This window comes from Perca fluviatilis, chromosome 9, assembly GCF_010015445.1.
Source record: "Perca fluviatilis chromosome 9, GENO_Pfluv_1.0, whole genome shotgun sequence".
Taxonomy (NCBI): domain Eukaryota; kingdom Metazoa; phylum Chordata; class Actinopteri; order Perciformes; family Percidae; genus Perca; species Perca fluviatilis.
Window position 1 is genome coordinate 40,892,817 of NC_053120.1, and position 23,874 is coordinate 40,916,690.

At 41.8% G+C, this 23,874-nt stretch overlaps 1 protein-coding gene across 4 annotated transcripts in view; it reads right to left on the bottom strand.

The window, feature by feature from the left end:
• Positions 1-1,594: 1,594 nt before the first annotated feature.
• The window catches only part of LOC120565727 (LIM domain containing preferred translocation partner in lipoma), a 179,364-nt gene continuing 157,084 nt past the window's right edge, over positions 1,595-23,874 (bottom strand). For all 4 annotated transcript variants that reach the window (XM_039811710.1, XM_039811707.1, XM_039811708.1 and 1 more), the window contains 3 exons: positions 10,108-10,286; positions 6,784-6,904; positions 1,595-4,751 (listed from right to left, as the gene is read on the bottom strand). In XM_039811710.1, coding sequence (XP_039667644.1) covers positions 4,623-4,751; positions 6,784-6,904; positions 10,108-10,286 — 429 coding nt within the window. In that variant the 3' untranslated portion in view covers positions 1,595-4,622. The remainder of the gene's footprint in view (positions 4,752-6,783; positions 6,905-10,107; positions 10,287-23,874) is intronic.

The window sequence follows — 23,874 nt, forward strand, 5'->3', positions numbered from 1 at the left end:
AAAAGACATTTAAAGAAAACCAAAAACACAAATGTCCACTTCCTGACTCAGCTAGTACTGTAAGCTATTGTTTTCAGAGACAAGTGGCTATGAAAAGCACCTGAACTAGAATAGTAAGAGCTTCACTGCACTGCTTTTGTTCAGATACTGGTTTTAAATGAATCAGCTGTAGGCTTTTTTATTTCTGCCTGTTTAAGTCTATTTGAAAACAATCTTCAATTGTGTTGAGATGTACCTTTAACAATGCTGTCTAATTATCCCAGCAGGTCAGAAGGCCCTGTATCGATCTGTAGCCGAATCCCCAGCCACATCTCTGAGAGCTAAAACCTAGCAACACATGTGAGATATTGATATATAAAGTGTGTATTTTTAGTCCTTGTTGCCTAACAACCAGTAATCAGATGGCTTACTGAGTCCACTGTCAAATGACCAACGCTATGGATCCAAGTATGGACCTAATGTAGCTGGTGTGATATACTGTATGTCATTTTCTTTTAAAAAGAAGTAGAGATAAAATAAGGAGAGTATAAATATCTTCTATAACTACGGAGATGAACAGATTTGAATGTTTTTTCTCAAACAGTTTGATCTATTTATAAGTTGTTTTTTTAATAACTGATAATATGACATAAAATATGCTGGGGATGACTGTAAATTGTATTCCCAGCTTAAGTTTTGTGACACTGTTGAGACATTTCTAACATGTCTTTAGGGCTACATTTACATCGCTACGTTTTGATTATTAAGCAAAGTTTTTGAGCCTGAAAGTGATCTCCGTGCACACAGTAGAAGACCTAATCTCTGTTTAAACTAACACGCCCAAACCTCATATCTCATCAACATTCTGGTGTACTGGGCATAAACAGGAGGCAGCGTGGAGACTCCGCCCATTGCTGGTAGTTACCATGGTAACATTAGTAGCTTTAGTCTCAGAGAACAAGATGTCGTGACCGATAACACCCAATCAGGATGAGAAACGTTGGCGTCGGTGTTGCCAAAGGTCTCCGTTTGAAACACAACCCCGCAAAACGGGTCACAAGTTTTTCCAAATGTCTCCGGGGGGGACGGGACAACAGAGAAGGGGGAATGAGAGGGGGAAACGCCAGAGCAGGGGGAATGAGAGGGGAAACGCCAGAGCAGGGGGAATGGGGGGGACACCAGAGCAGGGGGAATAGAGGGGGGAAACGCCAGAGCAGGGGGAATGGGGGAACACCAGAGCAGGGGGAATGAGAGGGGGAAACACCAGAGCAGAGCAGGGTGAATGAGACGGGGAAACGCCAGAGCAGGGTGAATGAGAGGAGGGGGGGGGAGACACCAGAGCAAGGGGAATGAGAGGGGGAAACGCAGCAAAAATTTCTTAACTTTTTCAAAACGTAACTGTAAATGTGGTATACACATTTTGGGGTGTTACCGGTGAACTGCGCTCCAGATATTGATGGAAAGATTCCTAAGGCCATGGAGTTTAGGTTGCCTAACCTTCTAGAGAAACAGCAGTGCAGAGTGTTTACTGTGTTTAATATTAAATACTCCTTTAGATTTTAAATAATCAACAGTTTTCTTTACTTTTAGTAGAAAATGTGTCCCGGCAAAGGTCTAATAAATTCACTGTTCATTTATTAATGGGCTTATTAGCACAGTCGTGTACAATGTGTTATCCTGGTTAAAACATCGCCACAGTCACAGACACTCTGATGTCACTAGACTTACTGATTACAGTTGACACAGTATAGTTATAGGTATAAGCATTTTCTGGTATCCAAACACCACTTCTCAATGTGTGAGGAAAAGAGGAAAGAAGTAAAGAGAATTCTCTGAAAATTATAATTAATTGCCTTGTTCATAATATATCCATCCACATGCACAAGACATCTGTAACCGGACCTTGGGAAACACTGTAAACCAATCCAAATAACAAATAGGCTTATTACCTACCGTCTCTAAAGGTACCCTGTGGAGTTTTCTTGTAAACAAATTAAACACCAAACATGCTGAATTAATTTTCTTTCTCAGTAAACATTTGCAAAGCCGATTGTTTGTATACTTTAAACTGGAGTTGTAGTCTTCTTCTTCACTGCTTTTGCAGGCACATTTATGCGCTTCTATACACATTGCTTCCACCAATTGTTGATTAACGGAATAGCGTGAAACCAGCTGCAACAAATGTGTAGCACATCACCCACACGCGCTGTGATGCCTACAGCCATGGACAAACTATGTATGACACAATGAGCCCTTGGACACAGACATGTAAAGGCCCCCAAACCTCAGTAAGAGGCACAAAACGTAATTTCCAAAGAGTAGTCTTGGTAGTCATTTTGTTTTGCCTCTGTATGAAGTGAATGTAAGTAACACTTAAATCAGAATTCCAATATGTTATTTCAAAGGCCTGGGGAATCAATATTTATGACCGTAAGCTACTCTCTCTCAAAGCCAGAAACCAGAGAAGTCAGTCTCAGACTTGTGACGTCATCAAGTATAAAGTTTGGAGCTGCTCCATAGACAATGAAGGGGAGACTGATTTTGGAAACCCATCAGAATGTTTGTTTTCTCTTTTTTTTCATACCAAAATGAGCTTTATTCTATTGTACAGTAGTGTTTTTAGTTCTGAAATAGAAAATGTACCCATATCCTCCCCTCACATTCCCCCCGGTGCTCTCGGTGTCATCTAAAACATCTTCCCCAGTTCATTGTCTATGGAGGTGTTCCAGACTCTAGCGACCATGACTCTGCATATGGGTCTTTGTGCAAAATTCAAACAAAATGGGGACCCAATCATATAAGTGGACAAAAACTCCACAGGGTACCTTTAACTGACAGTCTTCGTACTGCTCTAGTGATTCTAATGAAGTAACTATCAAATCAAACAGTCAAACTGCTGGTCAACTGACTGTGATTCGTGGATGGAACAAATCATTTTAGGGGGCAGCTCTCATGGTCCCTTCTTCGCCCATCAACTTTAAACAAACACTAAATATAAAAGACAAGCGTGAGCGGTACAATCAATACTGACATACAGCACAGGGACACACAAAGTCACACAGTACCAACAGCATTGTTTGGATTCAAGGATTACTATAAGGACACTTATGCTCCAATCTGTACAGGTAAAATATTTCCTTATTCATAAAAGCTCTTATAAAGTGTCGATGCAATTAACATCACAAATTGCATAGCCATCTCTAATCCGTTATCTCTAGCAGACTTCTTATAGCACAATCACTAATCTAATCTATGTCATTGTAAGTTACATATTTATCTGCTCAAAAAAACTAGGGCCATATCTAATGAATGGAGTGCCATGATTGTACTGTTCAGGCCAACAGAAAATAATCTATTGTATACATAAAAGCACATTTGATTGGGAAGTATAAAGAAAATATTATGTTAAAAAGGGAATTGCATTCAACAGCTGCCTATTGAGGATTTTGTCTTTGACACTGAGAACTACCACCTGTCATTCCTGTGGTATCAATATCATGTAGGTAACCTTTAATATAGTTGCACACAAAGTAGTTGCACTGTAAATATAGCAGTTTCAATTCAATTCTTTGGTGTTGAGTTATAACTGTTTTGCAATAATAGGCTTCAGTGTGTATAATATTATATGTGTGTGTGTGTGTGTGTGTGTGTGTGTACCGTCTGTGGATTTGCACTGTACAAACACTAAAGAATAAAAATAATGTGCTCACCATATGTGCTTTGTTTTTCTAAATACCGATGAAGCTACAGTCACACACACATCCATTCATCCATCTTCACCTGCAGGGCAGGTGTGTCAAACACGGGGTGGACCAGACTCCATTTCAGATCCAAACAACCAGTCAGCGAGAACACGTTGGGCTTGCATGCATGCATGCGCACCCTGGCTAGAACACACCGATAACAGATGATTATGATATGAGATAATAACACTGACTGATGATCTATATTTTAACCTGTTAACTGATGGGTTTGGGAGTGATTTTAAGCAATAGTTTGACATTTTGGGAAATGTGCTTATTTGCTTTCTTGTCGATATATCTGTACAGTCAATCTTAAACTTAGCTTACCATGAAGACAAAAAACTGAAGTTTCAAAGTGACAAGTTGCAGCTTTAATTTACTACTTCTTGGCCAGAAGCCGCCCGTAACCCCTGTGAAACCGCAAATGAGATTCAGCATGTTAATTGGTGAGCTTTTAGGATACAGTTGAGTGGATTTCTTTGAAAACTTTGGACAGAGCCAGGCCAGCTGTTTCCAGCACCTGCTGACTGCAGCTTCATATTCAGCATACTAACATGAAAGTGGCTTCGATCTTCTCATGTAAGAAAGTGTACAGTGTAAGCACATTTCCCAAAAATCTTCAACTATTCCTTTAATAACACAGTTAAGAAACACACAGCCTCTTCTGCTGTGAGTGTACCGACTCAATAGATACATGTGTGCAGGTGAACACGTGATGCTTTTTCTTGTTAATGAAAGTGAATATATATATATAGAGGGATATTTATATGTATATATGATGAGGAATGCAGGCTTCTGTGATTGGTATTTTTGCGAGAGAGAGAAAGATAGAGGGGGAGGCAGAAAGAGAGAGAGCGAGCGTTGGGTTATCACAGTGAAGGTGACCGGGCTACGGGCGGTTCAGAGGTCGGTGGTGGCCTTGGCGGTGAGGTCCTGGATGCGGCTGGTGTTACAGTTTTTGCAGAGGACGTGTCCGTCCAGAGGGTAGCAGCCCTGGTTATCCCCCTCTGAGAGCAGAGAGCCACAGTCCTGCAGGACACAGACACTCTGTTAGTCCCCCGACACAAACCCAGTCATTAGCCACACTCACCCATCACTGTGCTCGCATCCTGAATCAGACATTTGCCACGTTCAAAAACTCAGCCAGTGTCAAGTTACAGGACGCTCTCTGCAGAAAAGAAGCCAGTGTTTTGGGTTTCTACCAGCCGGTGAGTCTGGTCATTACCGGGTAACAGTCAGTCAGAAGAGCTCTTTCTCTTAACACCGAAGGGTTTGCACTATGTTTTTCAAAGTCCCAACAACTCCTCCAACAAATCTTCTTCTCTCTAGTTGATTATTCACATCAATTTTAGGAGTCACATTCTCCCAATTACATTTTCATTCATATCATATCCATGCCATATCCTATCCATGCCAGATACATATTTAATCAATATTTAGGTAAATTTAAGTATCATATCGGACTCAGTATCAAATCTTAAAAGGACTCAGATTGGGACATAGATAGACTACAATAGAAACATTATAACTGCTAAACATCAGCATGTTAGCATTGTCATAATAAGCACGTTAGATTGTTCGATAGATCGACAACTATTTTGATAATCGATTAATCGGTTTGAGTAATTGTTTATGAAAAAAAGTAACATTTCTCTGATTGATCCAGCTTCTTAAATGTGATTATTTTCTAGTTTCTTCTCTCCTATATGACAGTTAACTAAATATATTTGAGTTGTGGACAAAACAAGACATTTGAGATGTCATCTTTGGCTTTTGGAACACTGATCTACATTTTTTTTTTTTTATAGACCAACTAATCGATTAATCGACAAAATAATCGACGGATTTATCGACAATGAAAATAATCCTTAGTTTTATTCCTATTCCGGTTAGTGCCCTTTATATAGATAGATAGCTCTATATAAAGGGCACTAATTCCGGTACTCTGGTGATAGGCTTAGTCAACATGAAAGTAAAGGACGTTCATTTATATGTAAATGTTCCGCACTCTAGCTTTAAATATATGTATGTGTGTGTGTGCTTATCGACCTCGCTAACTCTACTGTAGATTGTCTATAATATTTCATATATGCGTTCTCTCTACTAAAGCCCTCTTTGTAGAGGCATCTTTTGTCCCTGAAAAGTAACTGTAACTAAAAAAAACATGTTCAAGCTCTTCTCTGATTGGGTCAGTCTGGGAGTAGATTGACTCTTAATGATCAATAAAAAGATCACAAATACTACCAGAGTGATGATTGTTAATGTCTGCTGCTCTGCTCTGTGGTATTTACATCTCTTAGTTACATCTCTTAAATCCCAAAAACTATGTGTGCGCTACACTCTTCTTACAGCGTAATAACCACACACACACACACACACACCATGTGGACGATTGGAAATACAGACACACATTGCTTTGGCATTATTTTCTCTGTGACACTGGGTTACACTCTCAACATCTCTCTCTCTCTCACTCAGACACACACACACACACACACACACACACACACACACACACACACACACACACACACACACACACACACACACACACACACACCACACAAAAAAAAAAACACACACACACACACACACACAAGACTTACAACTCCATCTACTCATGTCTCCCTGGTGACAGAATTCTTCTCTTGTTGAGCCCCTTCAGCTGAACTAATCTGCTTTGCTTTTCTTTGACCTTTCTGTCTGCCAAACACTCTGTGTACACTCACACTGGCACTGCTCTTTGACAATGTGACACGTTACTTCTCCTTTAGCTGGGCACGTAATGTCTCAGCGCCGCTTATCAGCCGGTGAGCGGCGGCGGACAGATTGGTTACTATGTAAGTCCGTGAACTTTGCAGAGGAGAGATGGAAAGCTATTTCGAGGCAGGTAAGAGAGAGGGATGATTCAGTCTTGCTGAAAAGGTGACTCGGGGGACTGGCATGCACGATATGTCATACCATAATGACTGTCATCTGGAGCTGTGCAACACGGTACATAACCAGCAGCACTAATTATAGCGCTCCCATAGCAGAGGAGATAGACACACAGAGAGCATACCTCACAGCGGTAACACTGCACGTGGAAGTCGCGGTCCAGGGCCACGATACGGACGGTCTCCTCCTGGCCCGGCGCTGGCATTATAGGCTCGGAACACACGCAGCAGCGCGGGGCAAACTTCCTGTCAAACACAAGCAGAAATAACAGGAATCAGAACAATAGCAAATATTATGACACAATGTGACATCTAGTAACACAATTTGTAAAATACTTTCGTGATCCATCGTCATTCACTATTTTTTAAGTGATGCTTTTTGAGACTGTAAACACAGGCTTAAACTAACAATGACTTTCATTATCGAGTTTATCTGCCTGGTACTTTAATCAGTTTATCGTTTGGTTTATAAAATGTCGGAAAATGATCAAATATTCCCATCAGAGCTCAAGCTGACGTGTTCAAGTTGCAGTGTAAAACCCCAAAGATGTTTAATTAATAATATAATAACAATAAAAACACAGAAAACAAAACAAAAAAATCCTTATAATTAAGAAGCTGGAATAAGAGAAGGTGCGTCATTTCAAAATCTTGATTAATGACTTGAATAATTAATAACCTATCAAAACAGTTCCCAAATAATTTTCTGTCAATTGACTAGTCCAGCATGTCCCAAACATTTTGGCTTATGATCCCTTAAAGTCATCTTTCTATCCATTATCATGTCTACTTCTTGTGACCAGTTCAACCATCCTTTCAAGTTCAAACTATTTAAAGAAATGACCCAGTAATAATAGCATCAGTTAGTTTGTTCTGCTCAGATTTATCTTGTAAAGCTTGGGACTAATCGCTCTATCGACACAAGAGTAAAAATAGCATATATTATAGAATAGAATGCCTTTCTATATGTATCATTAAAAACGTACAACGAAATTCAGAGTGCTAATTCTGTAAGGTGCCGCTAGTTAAACAAAACAAGAACATTATTATGAACAATAGTGCGAACACATTACGAAACAATTATTCCGATTTTCCTTTGTTTAATTATTGATTCATCCAACCACTGAAGTGCCGCTTAAAGCTAAATTTGCACTTCTCTGAAACAGTTCATAGAAATAGAATATTTGAGGAAAAAGCTAAACATGAATATCAGAACTGACTTTCCTAGTAAAATATTTAATATTTCACATCAGTAAGTCTGGAAATGCGCTCAATAGGAAGAGCTGTATCTAACAATAGGGTCATTGAGGATATGAAAAGCACGCTGAGACTTCAGGTCATGTCAGGTGACTGAAGGCCGGTGGATACTGACTGAATGCCTGGGAATTAGGAAGTGAAAGGGCTTTGTGGAAGCACGGCTGAGGCCCAAACGTGACTATTCCTCGACACAAAGGGCTGTGCTGTTCAGGTCACACTTGTCATGTGGAATTAAACAACGGGCCAGTGCAGCTACTCCACCGAGCTAAAGCTGTGCACTCACACCAAGAGCCAGCTGTTTACTTCTGTTTCCCTTCTGGTCACTGAGTCAAGGAACATTTCTGGTAAGGTAGCAGTTACGCAATGGGTGGAGTGTGACACAATGACAGGAATTAACTATTAAATCCATAAGGTCATTAGGATTGTGACATTTCCCACAATATTTCCTGAAAGGGAAGCACTGAGGTCTCTTGGATAGATTCGGCTAACATAGACTGCAGCTGAATTTCTCAGGTCAGTCAAGGACTTTAAAGCAGCATTATTGGTTTTTTAGCCACTTGGGGGCAGTGGAACAAGCTGTAAACACCACGCTGACATATCAGAGAAAAGATTCATCCATTGTTAATATGAAAAAAAAAATTATTTGTGCAGCTATAAAGGAATGTTGGACATACAGTATGCTAGTTTCCTGTCTTACCCCTAGATTGCCCCGTACGTGTGTGCGGTGCGTCCCGGCGGCACAACGACCGGCGCCAGCAATCAGGTGATTCCACCAGCCGTGACGTAGCGTGACGTAGAGGCGTTCCAGAAGAGGCTCTAAGCCTAAAATATTCGCCAGGTCTATTTCTGACGGAACCATGGGGCGTTCAAAAGGCCGGAAGTGGAAGGGCTAGAGCAGGGGTGTCAAACATATGGCCTGTGGACCAGAACCGGCCCGCCAGAGGATGACTTTGCAAAGTGTGAAAATTGCAGAGAAGTAATTAATTCCAAATTTACCACTTTGTTCTCCGAGAATATCTGAGGTCCTTTCCAGTGCATTCACGACTTTAATCTTCGAAATTCTGAGTTTTCTTTTTTTTTATATTTTCCCTCTCTCGGGTCCGTGACGTTTGGCCTTAGATCACTGTCAGAGCAGAAGCAACTTGCGTTTGCCAACATCAAGCTGACAACAAAACTCTGTGGCAGATAAAGTTTCTGATCTTTCTGGAGTGGTTTACTGGTCTGGCCCACTTGAGATCAGATTAGGGGGATGTGGGCCATGAACTAAAATTTGTTTGACACCCCTGGGCTAGAACATCCGGTCAATTTTCAAAATTAACACCCTGTGCAGACTCCTGATCGTAACTCACGTCACTACACTATTGACTATTAACTAAAACACAGCCACAAATCTTTGATCCATGTCGTTTGTAACTGGAATAAATGAAATAAACCATTTAACTATGTAGACTACTTACTTTTATGGTAGAAGCAAAAATAAAAAGAGACCAAAACAATGAAATCTGCGAGGTGGGCCTGCAAAAATGCTTCTAAGACGTGTGGTAGGATGGTACCACACGTGCATGGCGTCCCAGGGTGGTACGACGCATGGCGCACGACGGAACAAAACCACGGCACAGTCGGAACACAGCGCATCCATGCCTGGTGGAATTTCGGGGGTTACTGGTGGTTAGATGAGAAAACTACTAGCCCAGACAAACAATATCAAGGCATTTTTTGGATTGGATAAAACAGCGCGTAGCTTGCTAGCTAACAACATACAATATATACAGTACTGCAAATAATTCATTTTTAAAGCTATTTCAAGGTTTTGAAATTGGAAAAGGAAAGTGGACGTATATCACTCCTGACTAATATCATCAAATATTAACACTTTATTGACCTCTGTTTTTGGTCTCCACCATCTCCTGAGGGAAATATCCGGCTCTTAAGTTGCTAAATGCTCCACTGTGTTCACCAGGATGCCTAGTTGCTAACTTTGTCGGTCGGCCATTTGATCCTGGCATGGAGCGTACAGTACAGAGTTTTTTCGCTGCCTGAGACAGTAAAGATGCATTTCATAAAACAAATACAAAACACTGAAAAACATTATGAAGAGCTGAGGGGAACTGCAGAGTTTGGTGGTAGTTCTCTGTGGGTTTGTTAATTCCCAACCGTTTATTTTGAACCTGATAAGAACAGAAACGACATACTTGTGAAAGTCTTCGATGCAGTGGATGTGGTTGGAAGCGTCCACGGTGAAAGGGATGCCGTCCAGGCTGCGGTGGCACACCACGCAGGTGAAGCAGTGAGGGTGGTAGGCTTTCCCTGTAGCCCGCAGGATGCGCTCCATGATGGGCTTACTGCAGATGGTGCAGGTCTCAAGGGTGTTCTGTCGACACAAACACAAAAACCCACAGACACCCACGTGATTACACAACAAACCTGATGATTAATGTAGTGTTTCTGATGATTCATTTCCAAAAGGCCTTTTGAGCGCTTGTTTTCAATTAGCACGTCTGCTAACATATTGTAACGTTTTTTTTCTGCATCTTTCCAGGTTTGAGCTTGTGGCTATTCAGCTTCCTATTGCCAGTGGTACCCTACAGGTGGCTCGGCCATGCAACAAATAAATCCACTCAGGACCTTTAGCTCGGCTGTCCTCGAATGCCTCTGAAGCTGAAGGAATCTGATTAGCACTCCTCTCGAAACACAAACATTCATTTTTCAGCTGCCCTCGCCCACACTTCATCCTCACATAATGCAAGAGTGTGAGCAGTAAATATTTCCACTTTGTGATGACTGCAGGTTTTTTGCAGCCAAGCGACTGGGCAGGCGGCCCGCGGGGGGACGTGGCGGCCGCCTGCCTCTGACTTATCTGTGGCATCTCTCTTCTTAATATCTGCCGGGAGACGCCATTTGTTATTTCAATATTTCATAAATAACGACCGCCTCTCTAAACAGCGATGCAATTACTGGGGATGGATATATCATGTGAGGGTGATCAATGTGCGGCCTGATGGGGGTGTGGGAGCTGATGGGCCCCGCTGTCGCTGCTTCTCGCTCAGGCATTTCCTGGATCTTTGTGTCTCTCTCTCTGCTCTCCCCCTTTTTTCTGCGCTTGGCTGGGCTAAAGAGTGCACGCTTCAGCTGTTCCCATTGGCTCCCACTGTAGTGGCAAGCTGCCTCAGTGTTTCCAAACACAGCTCGGGGTGTGTAGCAACACTGCGCTGCGTCATCGGCTGCCTCACAGGCGCGCCGCTGGGCCCTGCCGTTTAAAATGACACTTGTGTGACCGCTCGGCCGAGGTAAACTCCCAGCATTCCCTTGTCCGGCTGCAGAGCACATGCAGTGACATTTATAGTCTATAGTCTAATGAGCAAAGCATCTTTGCAGGATGAGGGTCATTGAAACTACAATGTAAAAAATGTCCCTGACATGACACCGTGTGGTGTCTGACTTTTGCTTCTCACAACGCCAATCATGTGTCATCGGAGGGTAAAAGGGCAACACATGAGAGCAGCTGATGTATGACTCAAGGCTGTGAAAAGGTGGTTTGAAAAATGGCTGTTTCTTCAAAGCACTCCTGGAGAGGCATTATTTCATGAAAAGCAATGTGTGCAGACAAGCGCTGCATTCTTATTTGTCTTTTTTCCCCCCTCCAAGACGGTAATAGAAATAAACATTATTCCCAGGGCAACATTTGTGTATAAACAATGTCCATATTGCAATCCTGCTCGATCCTGGAAGTGGAATGAAGCCTTTAATGAGCTCACTGCACTGAGCCCTTGAGGTTTGCCTCACGCACGCACACAGAGACCGAGAAAGGTAGAGAGGGAGGGAGGGAGAGAGAGAGAATATATTTGCAACCTGAGAATGTGAGTAAGATGCCGGGGCCAAACAGCACTAAACCATCCTCAACTCTTACTCATCTGTCTGCATTCCCACTTCCTTATTCTCATCTGCCCTTCATGTGGGAATACCTTGCCCTTGTTTAGCTTAACTAGAGCATATGATTTCACAGCACACAGTTCCTCCGGGCCATTGTAATGAGTACAGTACTCAAAAGGCAAAAATTTCTCTCTTTCTCTCCAATGGTAAGATTGTATGACCTCAATTCATTCATTCTGCTCAGCCGCTGTTGTTTTTCATTCTCGTGACTCCTTTTATTTAGTATTAGGTAACATTTAGCAGGCCTGTTACACAAATGTGAATCGGATGTCAAAACAGAAAACGTGCACAACTTTTGGTCTGTGTTTGGAACCGCCACAGATGGTTTAGAAAATTCGACATAAGTGACTTCATGCCCTCTCTGTTAGACATCCAGGTCCTCTGCAGTTTGCCACTAGAGGGCTGTATATGTCCGCAGATGTCCGGGTTTTGCATTTCCACTAAATGTGATGAATTCAAGCATATGTATTCTTTTTTTCCCCCTCTCCCTCATACATTTCTCTAAGTGTTTGCCCAGAAGGCTAAACAAATGTCTAGGCAGATGAGGTAAAGTGAATTTAGGTCAGACAGCCTCTTGCTGAACTGAGGGGTGAGTGGAGTGCGTTACAGTTAATTGTGGCTTCTTTTCCTCATAGTTAGCCGTTAGCTTTTTGCTACAAAGTGCTATCATGGTCTCGCACCAGACACACTGATGCCCCGCGCAGTCCGGCCCAGCTTCCCACTATTTAGCAACGGGCTCCCCAAACAACGTTTGACACAGCTGTCTGTTGGAATGAAGAGTGTGATGGCAAACAAAGCATGTAACAGGGAGTTAAGAGGTCCCATGTGCTCGGCTCTGAACACGCAGGCCTGACGGACTGAGACAGAGAGCTAGAGACACAGAGTCAAACCACTTACATCACTTAGTGGAATTTAAAATCTTCCATTTAAAGAAATGTTAATGGATTGGGATCATTTGACTCATTTCTATAGTTAGTCCGTTTGTAATTTGTCACTTTATTGGATTAAATGATAATTTCTTCAGATTTAGATTTATTTTAAAGAGTATAGTACAACTAAATTGGACACTAGCAAAAAAATATTAAATAAAAACACAGATTCTACATACTTCCGTGTAGTTAAACACAGACCCATTACTTGAATAAATGACGTGATAAGAGGTTACAACTTTTCAATTCATTTGAAGATCTTTTTCTCAATGAATTGATCAGTCTCAGAGCCCATGGTGCCATCTTTAAATTATATTCAGTTTCCTACAATGTACTGTAAGACAAGAAAAGCAGCAAATCCTCACACATAGCAGTGTGGAACCATTAAAATGTTTGCCATTTTTGCTTAAAAACAGACAATTTAAAAAAAAAAATAGCCACCAACTCATTGTATTTAAAATCTGCTGCAGTCTTAACTATTATATCAAAACTGTTCAACTACATGATATAAATCAATACTTGCATTGCTGGTTCACACACTCAGGGGTCAAGGACTCATTCACTCAATTTAAATATTCCAAATGATTCAGTCTGTAGTTTGTACACAGCCACAGGTAAAACACAGCTGGAACAAAGACATGTTTTCCATGGTTTCAGAAGAGACAGTAAACAGTTGAAAATCTGCTGTGGCATATTGCTTACTTTAAGCTGTTTACCATCTCCTCCAACCGTACCAACACAAATTTTACACCTATCTGTTCTTTTTTTCTTCTTCACATGGCCTAGTCGGGCTGACAGGAGGCAGGCAGGAGTTCAGTGAGACTGCACGCAATTTATGACCTGGCACGCTGAACTCTGAGTGGGCCAAATTTACAGATGATCTGATTCAGTGTGTGTGTGTCCAGACCCTCACAGAATGTGCTGGTCAGTGCCAGGCCATGCTGTGTGAATTAACTACACCCTACTGAAGGCAGCCTGGCGATATCTAACAAGAGCTTGTTGGAAAGAAAGGCCCGAGCTGCTGCTGCTGCTGCTGCTGCGTTTGCTTTCCTCTGCAGTGAATACGAGACGCTGACTTGGTGGTGAACTATGAGTCAAATCACTGACCCTCCTCCTTCCTGAGGGAAGGTGTCTGCTGACTAAATGAACCTCGACAAGCAGCCTCTCTCCCTTTTATTGCTTAATATGGGTCAATCAAGCAGGACAAGAGAAATAAACCTACAAATATATAATCATGTACTCAAGTATCTTCTTTTTTAACAGGAAGTGCTATAAAATGAGAGGAACTATGACTCATAAAGAAAGTGAAAAAGTTACAAACTGCATGGGTCCACAAGAATAAGGTCACATTATAATGCATTGTTATTTAACACCACAAACTACAGCACTAAAATATTGTTCTTTTGGTAAACAATGATTGTTAGAAAGAAAACGTTTTGAAATTGCAATACAGAGTGTGGGCAATACACAGACTGTAAAAATAATAGATGTAACATCCGTGACGTAACGCATTGGTTTTTGGATTACCGTCATCTTGTTTTTTTTAAACCTGATGTAAAGGTATTTGGACGAGAGGGTGGCTGAATTTCGATGCCCATTTTTAATGATACGATGACAAAAAAGTAATTCTACTCAAGGGAGGATGATACAGCCAAGCCAGTGTTGTTTATGGTTGCAATGGCGCTGTGCTAAGTTAAATGCTAAAGGAGGAAAGTTGCTGATTTTCAACCGTTGTAAAGCAAGTTATCCCGTGGAGATTTAGGGCAGGTAAACCCAGACCTCTGGGTACCGGGGCCATCCATCTGCATGTACGGCAGAACAGCAAAAATCAGCAAACTTCCCCTTAAGCTACCAGCTAATGCTAGTGGTAGCTAGCTAGATAGCTTGGTTGGCATAACCCTGAACAAGACATATTTAGGCCCCCAAAATGTTCCATCTTTGTGCAACCGATGGAGTCACCACCTGCTGGACATGAGATAGAATGCAGGTTTAAGGCACTTCCACATTATTTTTTATAGTATATGGCAATACACCAAAATCACCTCACAGCACTGTACACGAAATATGAAGCTAGCCCCAGCAGCTTCTTAGCTGGTTGGAGAAACTTCCTGGACTCGCCACTGGTTGCCTGGCAACCTCAGGGTGATGACACGACTCCAGTAAATCACTGCGCCTAACCTCCAGTACTGTGAAACCATGACATGAAGTATTTTACACTATTGATTAAACTAATCAGAATGAACGTGTTAATGACAAGCTAGCTGTTTCTCCCTGTTTTCAGTCTTCATGCTAAGCTAAGATAACTGGCTGCGGGCTGTGAATGTTTGACATGAATTATGAGAGTGGTACAGTGCCTTGCGAAAGTATTCGGCCCCCTTGAACTTTTCGACCTTTTGCCACATTTCAGGCCTCAAACATAAAGATATAAAACTGTAATTTTTTGTGAAGAATCAACAACAAGTGGGACACAATCATGAAGTGGAACGAAATTTATTGGATATTTCAAACCTTTTAAACAAATAAAAAACTGAAATATTGGGCGTGCAAAATTATTCAGCCCCCTTAAGTTAATACTTTGTAGCGCCACCTTTTGCGCGCATTACAGCTGTAAGTCGCTTGGGGTATGTCTCCATCAGTTCTGCACATCGAGAGACTGACATTTTTGCCCATTCCTCCTTGCAAAACAGCTCAAGCTCAGTGAGGTTGGATGGAGAGCGTTTGTGAACAGCAGTTTTCAGTTCTTTCCACAGATTCTCGATTGGATTCAGGTCTGGACTTTGACTTGGCCATTCTAACACCTGGATATGTTTATTTGTGAACCATTCCATTGTAGATTTTGCTTTAGGTTTTGGATCATTGTCTTGTTGGAAGACAAATCTCCGTCCCAGTCTCAGGTCTTTTGCAGACTCCATCAGGTTTTCTTCCAGAATGGTCCTGTATTTGGCTCCATCCATCTTCCCATCAATTTTAACCATCTTCCCTGTCCCTGCTGAAGAAAAGCAGACCCAAACCATGATGCTGCCACCACCATGTTTGACAGTGGGGATGGTGTGTTCAGGGTGATGAGCTGTGTTGCTTTTACGCCAATCATAACGTTTTGCATTGTTGCCAAAAAGTTCGATTTTGGTTTCATCTGACCAGAGCACCTTCTTCCACATGTTTGGTGTGTCTCCCAGGTGGCTTGTGGCAAACTTTAAACAACACTTTTTTGGATATCTTTAAGAAATGGCTTTCTTCTGGCCATTCTTCCATAAAGGCCAGATTTGTGCAGTATACGACTGATTGTTGTCCTATGGACAGAGTCTCTCACCTCAGCTGTAGATCTCTGCAGTTCATCCAGAGTGATCATGGGCCTCTTGGCTGCATCTCTGATCAGTCTTCTCCTTGTATGAGCTGAAAGTTTAGAGGGACGGCCGGGTCTTCGTAGATTTGCAGTGGTCTGATACTCCTTCCATTTCAATATTATCGCTTGCACAGTGCTCCTTGGGATGTTTAAAGCTTGGGAAATCTTTTTGTATCCAAATCTGGCTTTAAACTTCTCCACAACAGGATCTCGGACCTGCCTGGTGTGTTCCTTGTTCTTCATGATGCTCTCTAAGCTTTAAACGGACCTCTGAGACTATCACAGAGCAGGTGCATTTATATGGAGACTTGATTACACACAGGTGGATTCTATTTATCATCATTAGTCATTTAGGTCAACATTGGATCATTCAGAGATCCTCACTGAAGGTCTGGAGAGAGTTTGCTGCACTGAAAGTAAAGGGGCTGAATAATTTTGCACGCCCAATTTTTCTGTTTTTTATTTGTTATAAAGATTTGAAATATCCAATAAATTTCGTTCCACTTCATGATTGTGTCCCACTTGTTGTTGATTCTTCGCAAAAAATTACAGTTTTATATCTTTATATTTAAAGCCTGAAATGTGGCAAAAGGTCGTAAAGTTCAAGGGGGCCGAATACTTTCGCAAGGCACTGTATCAATCTTCTCATCCAACTCTCAGCGAGAAAGTGGAGAGCATATTTCCCCAAGTGTCAAAATATTCCTCTAAACTGCTCTGACAGTCTCAGCAGTAACAAAAGCTCATGCGTTTAACACAGGTCGTATTTATTTTGTTGCCATTTTATTGGATTGCATTTGATTTTAAGGCGTTCCTGTTATTTTGTCCATGCTATAAAAACCCTACACATGCCATCTTCTAAAGTGGCACCTGCTGCTCACTGACCATCAAGAAGACTCTACTCAACCTTCAGTTAGATGGCTGAAATACACTAGGGTTGTTTTACTCATTTCCCATGTCCACAAATGTATTTATTAACAAAATCATCCCATGTAATGTACCACTCACTTACAACTCCACATACTACGGCTGAATTACTCCACACCACGCTGGGAATGCAAAGTGAATGACTAGGTAAATGACTAAAAAGCTCTCAACAGTCTTTAGTTTACAGTAGATCTGTGTGGCTCTTCTCCTAGCTGAAGCACTTACAGTTACCTCACTCACAGCTGACTTGGCACCAGCTTCTGTTCCTGCATATTTAAAAAGCAGATTTGGCAAAAGAGGCCAGTGTTTACAGACACTGATGCTGCTGTGTGAATCCTAATTGCCAAGCACTGTTCCCAACCAAGTATTTCTGTCACAGGGATATTTGTAAAAAATTTAAAGTAATTAAGAGGTTTTGGGAGAGATACCTTGAGTCAGTAGCAGATAAGATTATTGAGGTTGGGGTTAAAGAAAAAAAAAAAAAGTTGTTTTCCACATTCTTAGGCCAAATCATTGAGGTCTTGGCCCACGGAAAATGCCAGAAATCTGCTTTGGTTGAGGGAGGTTGGGAGCTCATTAAATCTCCACACATTTGCAAAGGGATTGTGGGAGGGTTAGGGTCACCCTTCACTGATCTGTGGTCTGCTCAGGCCGCGGAGGTGCAGAGATCTGTGTTGAACTGTGTGTGTGTTTCCTTTTAGCTGGTCGGGCTCAGTGGTCAGGATCATCTCTCACCTCATCCTGCGAAGGTTAACAATGAGCCACCCCCTGCCATTTCCCCTCCCTGCGGCCAAACTCCCCTCCCCCCGACATGATCCTATCCCCAGCTTTCCAGTGGCTGGCACAGCCTGGCATCCTGACTCTGTCCACCTGTCTGTGCAGTGTGTGAGCATCAGGCCCATAGTCTGAGCATACGAAGATATGCTAACGCGACTTGACTCATTTACAAAATCCTGTCGTTTCTAAGTGTGTTATGTAAATCACCCACTCGTATCTTTTTTCCGCTGCCTGGATGCAGACGACTGAGGTGTGTGTTTACGTGTGGGTGTGAGCGAGCTTGTCACACAATGGAAAGTGATTCTCCTAATGGTTTGCTAACTCCGAGGATCAGTGGCCTTGAAACTATCAGCTGTATAATTCACAGACGGAGCGTTTGTGACAATCATCTGTGTGCCAGTCATGGCGATTGCGCCGAGCTTGTCTCTGACCTGGAACAGTGCAGGTCTACTCTGCTCAGCTCAGCCTGTCTGTCTGTCTGTGTGATGAATTCACAGTGGGTTATGGATGACCAGCGCATGCAGGAATGGGATGGCATCCTGTCAGAGCCTCCTATCCTGATTTGCTTTTTACATTTTGTTTGCACCTCTGCCTGGACGCTTTATGGATCCTCTCAACAGCGGCTGCTCCGCTCGTGCAGGTTTCACTTCTTCCACTTCAGTTCTGATAAAGAAAAAGGGCTGATTATTTTTATTGTTGATTAATCTGTCAATTATTTTCTCGATTAATTGATTAGTTGATTGGTCTATAAAATGTCAGAAAATGGTGAAAGATGTGGATCAGTGTTTCCCAAAGCCCAAGAGGACGTTCTAAATGTCTTGTTTTGTCCACAACTCAAAGATATTCAGTTTACTGTCACACAGGAGAGAATAAACTAGAACATATTCACATTTAAATAGCTTGAATCTTAAAAGACTACTGAACCCGATTATAAAAATAGTTGGCGATTGATTTAATAGTTGACAACTAATCGATTAATCTTTGCAGTTCTAAACTGCACGTGTCAAATGAGATTCAAAGATTCATCCATTCGGTTACAGTATACTCAGCTACACAGCATTATTTGTTCACATGCATTTCTTATTGAAGCTAAGTGATAATATCTGGCTGAAACCAACGTGAAGGGACAGGGCCGACACACAGATCATGCCTTGCTCAGGCCTTTCTTCAAAGAATAAAAGGTGGCAGTGGGGGCCCTGATCTCTGTCTCGGGCTCAGGCAAAGTGGCCGGCCTGCCTGTCTGCCTCTCTGCCTTAAATTCTGCTTCGCAGCAGAATGTGACCCCTCTGGACTTTGGGCAATGTCTCCTGCTCTGGTTACAGAGAGAAACTGACAAAGACCCGGCAGTACTTCTCTCTTGCCATGAGTTAGAGTGACATTGTGGTGGGTCAGCACTGGGTCACGGATATTTTTCTCCTGCTCGCTCCTGGGGAGGGGGGGGAATGTGCTTAGACAAAAAACATGAGGAAGGTTTAGAGGGCCCAGTTTTTGGAAGCGCTCTGTCCTATCTTGTCCAAACAGTGTATTCTAATAACAACACTCCTGCGTTTCATTTACTTGCTTGTAATGGATAGGATAGCTGCTCTTCCTGCAGTGCAGATCAGTAATAAGAAATAATGACCTGCTTGATTTTAGTGGGCTCACACCCACCGTACAGCGGAATTATACACACACGTAATTGTCTTGGCAAGTCTGGAGACGTACTAAGATGTGAAATTCTATTCATGCAAGTGCTATCTAATTGGCTCACTCCTTTGAGGAATTAGACCGAGTTATTAACGTCTGAATATGCAGAACTCAATTAGAACTCTGCAAGGTAATGCAGACAGCCATGAATATTTGATGACGAAGTCAGCAGAAAGCTGAGCCGCTGCGTGTTCGCGAGCGTGCCTCACACGACAAGTCAAACCAGGCTGGGTGGGTGCGTACCTGCTGCGGCTCGGCGTGTGCGCGGCAGCAGCTCTCCCAGCGTGAGCAGCAGCTGTGCAGACATGCAGAGGTGCCAACAGCGAGCTGCAGCGCCACAACGGCGAGCATATGGGGGGCCTGAACTCAGCACGCTGACTGCAAGCTTCTGGATCTGACTACCTGCATATCCATCACAGTAAAGTGACAGGTGTGTGGGTGGTGTGTGTGCAGTCATTTCTAATTAGAGCCACATTACTGTCAGGGAAGCAACAATACAAACTTTCTTTCTCTGTGTTGAACTGTTTACATCTCTGTGACTGGATGTGAGAGGAGAGAACCGCCTGTGATTGGATGTATTGTATGGTGAATCCCCTCTCTCAATGACAGCAGGGGCTTTAGGGGAGTTCTGGGGGATATTCCATTTGTTAGGTGGGAGAGAAGTTTGGTTTGATGTGCTGTGGAGGACATCCATTACCAGGAGCCCCAATACAGCTGGCACCATGCCTGTCGCCTCTGGGTGCTGTGCCACCCCCAGGAAACTTCCCTTTGCTATCTTGATCTTAGGAGTATGGTGCGTTTGAACTCACTTGTAAAATTCAGTAAACACAACTAGAGCAGTGGTTCCCAAACTTTATGTCTATCGCTATCAGACAGACTAAGTAAATACAAGCTGGACAATTGTCCTATTAATTTACTCCAGGTTGAAAAACGGTAGTTACCCTTTAAGGTGTTAACTCACTCCGTGTGGTGGAGGTGTGTACTGTGCTGCAGCCTATTGTAGCTGGAAGCTCATTGGTTATTGTTACAAATAATTTACTAAACATCAGAATCACACCAATTTAGTCAATTCTATTTAAATGGTTAATTTCCACCTAATCATAAATATGCTGATATATTTTTTAAATGAAATCAGAATTTCAAATTTTTCAAACTAGTTAAATTATTCACTGGTCACAATCTTCCCATATAGAGTACCTCCACCCAACTAGAGAAGCGCCCCCTGCATGGAATACATTTTACATTTCTAAAGCATAGTGCCCTTTGTTAAGAGTGATAAAAAACGTTAAAAAGGTTATCTGTTCAATGCTATTGAGTACAAGCAGGTATTAATATGCCAAACATCAACCCATTTCCATCTTGTCTCAACATAGTATAAGAGCAGAGGTGCCCGTTCAAGTTTCCCCAAATGCATGCCCAAAATCAGTTATTGTAACCGTCTTTGGAAACAAGGTGGAATTGTTGTCTAGTCTTTGAGAATCCGGTTGTTTTTTTTGGCTAGGACTGTTCCAATCATCAAAGCGGATTGTAAATGAGAGGGAAGTGCCAAGTCTCTGTGGGGAAGTGTAGTTTGTTTATATACAGCACACTGGAAAACGGGTCCATAACGAATAAAATATTGGACAGTCTCCAAATAAAAGTCACATAGTTCCATCTTTGATTTTGCATTTACTGTATCACAAAATTGAGACACTTAGTGTAAAATTACTTTTGATTAAACATGAGGTAAACTGAGGTTTAATGCAGACGTCTATGTCTTCCTGGCAAACAACACCATGCGTTTCTTTGTTTGTGTTCAGGATAAGAAAGCCACTCAAGAAAGTATGCTTTTTACAAAAGCCTGTAAATATGGAATATTTTCTCTACAAAGTGTCTAATTTACATGTTTCAAAAAACATGGTAAATAATAATTTAAACATATAACCCTGATTTATAGTTACTTAATTGGGTGAGCATCACAACATCAGTTTTATTGTCATTTGTGTGAAAATGCACCGCAGTGGATTGGTAAATTAAGCCCCACAGAGAAGATGCTTTCTTCAAGAGAGAGTCCTTGCTGATGATAGAAATTCATATTAAGAGGTTGTGGTGAATAAGTGGTTCTGCGTGTGAAAATTAATTACACAAAAAAAGAAGCAGCCTGATAGTTAAGTCATAAAAAAAAGACCACATGAATGGGCGAGCAGCGAGGCTCACATCACCACTTTCCAAGACAGACAAACAGACACAGAGGGTGAAAGCTCATCAGTCAATCACGAACGTTTCCTGGTGACTGGCAGGTCAGGGCTGCTGTGTGCCGCTCTTCCTTTACAATGGCAGAATGGAAAGTCTTTCGCAGAGCGTACCCAATGAGACCAAAGCCCATTTATTTGAAATAACACAGCCATAGTACAACACCAGATAATGAAGGTAATTACATTCAAGCAACTTGGCGTCCGTGACCTTGGTGCTCTCTGAAATTCTGTCAAAAGAGGCAGAAATAGATTAAGGTTTTTGTGTGGGCAAATCCCTATCTTTTTTATTACTTCTCTTTCAATATGAAGCTGGGCTCCTGGTGTGACCTTGTGTTACTTACATCTGTCTCATGGCAGTACACTTAAACTGGCTGCACTTTGGATGATCTATATTCATGGGAAGTGGTAGTATAAACAGGAAAGTGGGGATGTGATTCTGCCTCAAAACAGGGAACTGAGCATTGTCTGTCACCCTTTTACCATTTACTGGAGTAAGTTAAGCATATTGAATGGATCTGTTCACGAGCAAGGAACCTAAAGCGAAGGGCAGCTAAGGAACTGTTTAAAAGTTAATTAACTGGGCAAAAACCTTAATGTATGAATGCCGCAGAAACTGGAAGAACGGGGACTGGTAACAACGCAGATATGGACGACATAGAATGGACTTAAGAACAGAAGGCACGGTACCCTGTGTAAGCAATTAACCTCAGTGACACTGAAGCCCACTGCTGAACGTCTTCAAAGACCAGCAGAGCTACCAGACACAAGAAGAGCTCTCAGCTCTGGTAACTAATAGGCTCTCCTGGTTAAGAGCAGACTTCCTAAAGTGAAAGGAAACAGCAAATTACTCTTTATTTCTAGGAGTATAATTTCAAATATATGTGGTGTCATTTTGGCTTGAACTCTCTAAAAGGTATAATGACTGATAGAACATAATGACTTCATTTGCTTTTCATGTGAAGTTGTGAAAATTGAGTCTATAAATGCTGCCATATTTGCCTTTGGGTTAGTGCATATAGTAAGAAATGAGCTTCCATGAGTCTACACGTTAAATTTAATGGGCCTCATTCTCCAAGATCTTCCTAAGTTTTTTCTTAAATTTGTTCTTAAGAAAAGGTCTACGTCTGATTCATGACATGTTCTTAAACAGGAGAGTTGTTCGCAGGTGTGTTCTTACAATGATGAATCCCAATGTCTTCGTAAATGTAAAGCTCGTTCCCGTGGCTCCTATTTAGCATAGGTAAACGCCCCGTTAATTCCCATAAATGGGCATGAGATGCCAGGGCCGTGTGCACACTTAGAGAAATGTCCAAAAGACGTGGTAAAGACGGTGGAGGCCTCGACTCCAAAAGAAAGAAAACCTTTAGTAATTCTGAAGTGGAGGTACTAATGAAAGAAGTTAGCGAGAAATGAGACATCATATTTACTATTTAGTAGAGTCAGCAGTGGATACAAAGCAGCAAATCAAACCGATGCATGGAATGCAGTTACTGATGCAGAGAACGCTGTATCTGGAGAAGGGCGCAGAACTGATGAAGTATATAGGCTTAGCACAATTCATACACAATGGCAATGCAAAGTGCTTTACAAAGGAGCAGAAGTGAAAGTGTCGTGTGTATTTATTAAAACCAACATTTAATTACATGTAAAATAATGAAAATAATTACTTACAAAATTATAAAGGAGAGAAATATTACATTTTAAATTAGAACGGATGAAAACGCTATAACTAACTACTTTACGCAAACGTGTCAGCTCTCAACATTAAAAATAACTGTCTGTCTGCTAAACATTCCAACCTTTCATTTTATAGTTATGGTTGACTAATGTATGTTAACTTTCCACTGTATGAACAGTGGTTAAATAATGTTCAAAACGAGCCGCTATTAGGTGTGCTTCAGGACTAAAACAAATAGAACTACACCTCTGAGTGTAGTACTACAGGAAAAACTCGTTGAGCAGCTATCATGTCAGAAATACAACAAAAGAGCAACTGATGTATCGGTTTACAGAGCAGCCAAACCAAGAAGCCAGACAATAATAATTCAAATCACTATCTAAATTCATGCTGCACACTGCGAGTAGCTGAAGGCGTGCAGCCGGTCGCCTGCAGCAATTTCTAAAACTCATTCAGTA